Source organism: Pterocles gutturalis, unplaced genomic scaffold (genome assembly GCF_000699245.1).
Source record: "Pterocles gutturalis isolate BGI_N339 unplaced genomic scaffold, ASM69924v1 scaffold20911, whole genome shotgun sequence".
Classification (NCBI taxonomy): domain Eukaryota; kingdom Metazoa; phylum Chordata; class Aves; order Pterocliformes; family Pteroclidae; genus Pterocles; species Pterocles gutturalis.
The window spans coordinates 1-4865 of record NW_010103525.1 but is presented as its reverse complement, the minus strand read 5'-3'; the positions used below and the strand labels follow the sequence as shown (position 1 = coordinate 4865).

The 4865-nt window shown below is 62.8% G+C and overlaps 1 protein-coding gene across 1 annotated transcript; it reads left to right on the top strand.

Moving 5' to 3' along the window:
• Window positions 1-155: 155 nt before the first annotated feature.
• Window positions 156-4839, top strand: LOC104471410 (histone deacetylase 7-like; the record flags this gene model as incomplete). The annotated part of the gene is made up of 7 exons (XM_010086746.1): window positions 156-364; window positions 658-867; window positions 1861-2086; window positions 2508-2641; window positions 3245-3365; window positions 3583-3632; window positions 4727-4839. Coding segments are annotated over 7 exons (1063 nt in total), but the record flags the coding sequence as incomplete, so codon positions are not given.
• Between the last annotated feature and the right edge of the window lie 26 nt (window positions 4840-4865).

Genomic DNA, 4865 nt, shown 5'->3' with positions numbered 1-4865 from the left:
TTTGCTCGGGGCAGGAAGGTTTTTTGGGAAAGCCCAGTGGCTTTGATTTTTCCATTCCTCTTCCGTGAACTGGAGCGGAAGGAATGGAAGATGCTGACCAGGCGTCTGCCCAGAGGACGATGCCACCCCTCACCTCTCCTTCGTCTCCCCTGCAGTGCCAGGTCTGGGAACGGTCCCCTTCTCCTTCGCCCCCTCGCTCATCTCTGCAGAGCGCCTGTCGCTCCCGGGCCACCATAAACCGCTGGGCAGGACCCGCTCCGAGCCCCTGCCCCAGAACCCCAAGGCCATCCAGCAGCAACTGGTGTACCAGCAGCATCACACCCAGTTCCTGGAGAGACTCAAGCAGCAGACGCATCTGGGCAAGGTGAGGCACAGAGACCCAGCCCGGGGGGTGCAGGAGGCATGGGGAGAAGGGTGCTGGAAGGGTGCAGGATGGCATCCCTTCCTGCTGGGCGATGTCCAGGGCCAAGCCCTGGCCAGGCACACGAGATGCCACCTTGCCCAGACTGCCAGCTGAGGGTTCTGCTCAGCCTCCCTGGCTCCATCCATCCTGCTCCTGCCCCGAGGTGCCCTGCCACCCACCCTGACCCTCTTGGCCTGGCCCCTGCCACCTCCCTGGCCGCCTCCCTGTGCTCACCCGTGACCCTCCGGCCGCAGCGCATGGCTAAATCCAGCGAGAAGCCCCGTCTGCGGCAGATCCCCTCCTCGGAGGACATGGAGGCAGAGGGGACGCTCCCGGAGCCCGGGGCTGAGAGCGGCGACTTGGCAAGGACACGCGTGGAGCCCACGCGGCCGGGGAGCAGCGTGAAGGAGCCCGAGAGGACGCCGAAGATGCTGCAGCCACAGGAGGAGCTGGTCCTACAGCAGGTAGATAAGGGCTGGCGGGGGTGGGAGAGCCCTGGGGAGGGGTCCGGGCTGCCAGCCTGGAGCAGGAGCCCATGCCCACCAGCAAGGAGCCCGTGGGGAAAAGGGACAATGGCTTTTCTGACTGTCTCAAGAGAGACATCCTTTCCATCCCTTGCTGTCTCCCATTTGAGGCTTTGCACAAACCCAGCAAAGCTGGTGGGTAGCATCCTGAGCCTGGGAGGATTCAGCTCAGACCCCAAGAGCCACCGTGGGTGGGGACACAGGCACCATGGCTGGACCTTCCTCAAGCCTGGGGCAGTGTGCTAGGACAGGGACAAGAGCTGCAGCCACCCTCGGTGTCAGGAAGGCTGGACATTGTCCCCAGTTTGCTGGGCATCGTCCCCAGGTTGCTGGGCATCGTCCTCAGTTTGCTGGGTGTCGTCCCCAGGTGTCTGTGTGTGGGCATCGTCCCCAGTTTGCTGGGCATCGTCCCAGGTGGCTGGGCATTGTCCCCAGGTGTCTGGGCATCGTCCCCAGTTTGCTGGGCATTGTCCCCAGGTGGCTGGGCATCGTCCCCAGGTTGCTGGGCATTGTCCCCAGGTGGCTGGGCATCGTCCCCAGGTGGCTGGGCATCGTCCCCAGTTTGCTGGGTGTCATCCCAGGTGGCTGGGCATCGTCCCCAGATTGCTGGGCATCGTCCCCAGGTGGCTGGGCATCGTCCTCAGGTGGCTGGGCATTGTCCCCAGATTACTGGGCATCGTCCCCAGTTTGCTGGGCGTTGTCCCCAGATTTCCAGTCATCATCCTCCCAAATTTCTGCACCTCGCCACGGGGCTGCCCAGCGCCGCGGGGCTGAGCCTTCAGAGCAGCAGATTCTGCAGGATGTGGCCCAGCTCCTGCAAACCCCCCCAGCATGGAGGGAGCTGTCATATCCAGCCCCTGGGAGGGTGCACACTCTGGTCCCTGCTGTCACCTCTCTCCGGACGCTGTGCTCACCGTCTCCTCTCTCCATCAGGCGTATCTCTGGGATTCCTACCAGCGCGTGCAGCAGCAGCTCCTCAAGCGTCAACCCTTGGCCGACTCCCCCGTGGTCCCCACCATCCACGCGGGGCACAGACCCCTCTCCAGGGCCCAGTCGTCTCCTGCCACCGCCACCATCTCCCTTCCTGCCCAGGATACAGCCTCCAAGCCGCTCTCCCTGCCCGTGCAGGAGCAGCCAGCCAAGCCACACTTCACCACAGGTACAAAGCTGGAAGGGAGGTGGGGATGACCAGGGATGGTTTAGCATCAGTCCCGGTCACTCCTGGACTCAGGAGTGCTCTGGCTGGTTGCAAAAAGAGCAGAGCAAGCCATGAGGGACCCCTTCTCTTTATCTAAGGTGGCTTTTCCCAAGCAGGATTTGCCCATCTGGCCCCTTGGCTGCCAGCCTGGTCCAGCGGTGCCGACAAGGTTCGGCTCTTTGACATATCCAGGGCAGGATTTGCTTCAGGCATATTGAGAAAGAGTTTCCCATGGTTTGAGGGAGGTTTCGGTCAAACCAGATAGTTACGGGCGTTTAGGGTCTCATCCCGCCCCTGAAAAGATGCTGAATTAGGGTCAGAACCATCAAAGGCTGGCTGTCCGGTCCAGTCTCGGGACAGCAGCTCTCCCTGGGCGTTGCAGGGCTGGTTTACGACTCGGTGATGCTCAAACACCAGTGCTCCTGCGGCGACAACAGCAACCACCCGGAGCACGCGGGCAGGATCCAGAGCATCTGGTCCCGTCTGCAGGAGCGAGGGCTGCGCAGCCAGTGCGAGGTGAGCGCGGGACGGGCGCCTGTCCAGGATGGGGATGCTGGGACGAGCAGATCTCCTGTTAATGGTGGGATAGGGTATCCTGCTCCCACCTCCATCCCTGGGGCTCCCAGACCTTCTCAGCCTGTTGCCACCGTTATCCAGGCAGCAAAGATCTCGGCAGAGGGCTTGGATTTGTCTGTTGCTGGTGGTGCTGAGTCAGAGCATCCCGATCTGACCGTCTCCAGCTTGGGATGGCAGCAGCAGCCTGCTCTGCTGGCAGATGGGTGTGGGGAGAGGCGTGATCCCTACTGGAACAGTTTTTCCAGCTCTGGGAACATCGGTGTCTGGTCTAGCTGAACCCATACAAGGCTCTGAAATCATACCAGGGTGGTGCTGGTGTTTTCTGCCCGATCCCTGTCTACAAATGAGGGGGGTGCTCAACTTGAAGGCACGAAGCACGGTGCCGAGCCCTGCAGCTGCCTCCCCAGCTGCGGTGACACGAAGGGTGGCTGCACAGGGACAGCAGGACATGCCACCTCCACGCTCGGAGGCTGGTGTGCTTCGGGGGGGAGAGCCTGTGTGTCCCCCCTGGAGCAGCTCGGTGACAGTCCCTCTGTGCCCCAGTGTCTGCGGGGACGCAAAGCCACCCTGGAGGAGCTGCAGTGCGTCCATACCGAGCGGCACGTCTTCCTCTACGGCACCAACCCCCTCAATCGCCTGAAACTGGACAACGGGAAGCTGGCAGGTGAGTCCCCATCCCCGGGCAGCATTGTCCTCGTCTCCTGCCTGGCGCTGCCCGGCTCTTGGAGCATCCTCAGCCGTGGGGACCGCACCCAGCAGCTCCCCTGGAGCCTGGTCCGAATTCCAGCCCCGCAGCCAGCCTGGACCTCCCTCCCCGTGCCGTGCGCCCTGTCCCCAACCATTCCCCGGTTTCTCAGCCTCAGTGTCCCCTTTCTCCGCAGGGATCCTGTCGCAGCGGATGTTTGTCATGCTGCCCTGCGGAGGGGTGGGGGTAAGTGCTTGGTCTCTTCTCCGGCTGGTTTTCCGTGGGTTTGTTCCTTTCTTCTGGCTCCTCGTGGGCTTGAAGTTGGAGAGGGAGCTCCCGAAGCCTTTGGGCAGCCTGAGGTGGGAGTAATCCATCTGCGGGCAAGATGTCATCGTATCAGAGCTTCCCCCATCCTTGGGATGGTCCTAAGCACCCACCCTCGGAAGGGGGATCCTTTATACCTCCTTACTCTGGGGGACCCAGCACCCCAAAGCCCTCCCAGCCCGTTTCTAAGAGCCGGGGGTGCCAGCTGGTGGGATGCTGGGGAAGCCGCGGTCTCCGTGGAGGGAGGGGAGCGGTGTCGCGGGGCCAACAGCTCGTCCCTTCCCTCCAGACCTCTCCTTTCGCAGCTTGCCGCCCTGGTTTTCTCTCCATTCATTGCGTTCTCCTCTCTTCCTCTCTCCCCCCTGTCTCTGTCCTTCCCTCTCTCTTGCAGGAAGGGTCTCACTCCGTAGCCTTCCTGCTGCCTCTTCTGGTTCTTCTCCTCTCCTTGCCCTCGCTGCTGGGCACCAGCTCTTCTCAGCCCCGTTTTGCGTCTCCTTTCCCCTGCTCTGCCTCCCCCCTCCCTGCCCTCCTCTCCCCCGTGCCCCCAAGGCGGGGGGGCCGGAGCTGCCCCTCTCCCTGGGCAGAGGGGACCCTTTGAGTTCCACACCTGGAGTTGATCAGAAGAATTTTTCCGGCTCTGGCTCAGCCCTTGACGTGCTCCTGATCAAACCAAGATGTTGGGTTAAACAATAAAATAAGATAAAGAAGGTAACGAGCGTTTTCTCCGTCACTCCTTCCAGCCCCCCGGGTGCAGGGGGAGATGCTCCGTGCGGAGCTCGGCTGGGAGTCGGGGGCTGACGGCGGGCGGAGGAGCTGCCACCCTGGCCAGCAGCACCCAGGGACCCGTAGCCAAGCTGGGGAGCTTGCCCCCTTGCATGCGAGCTGGTCCAGCTCCACGCTGCCCTTCATGGGGCATCAACCCCCTGGCCCCAAGCAGGGCAGCTGGTGGAGAGCGTGGGTCCGAGATTTTCCCCACCGGTGCTTCGTCCCCGTCTGAGCGACATCCTTGCTTGCAGGTGGACAGCGATACCATCTGGACCGAGCTCCATTCCTCCAACGCCGCGCGCTGGGCGGCCGGCAGCGTCACCGAGCTGGCCTTCAAGGTGGCCACCCGGGAGCTGAAGGTAGGGTGGCTTCACGGGGACATCCCAGAGC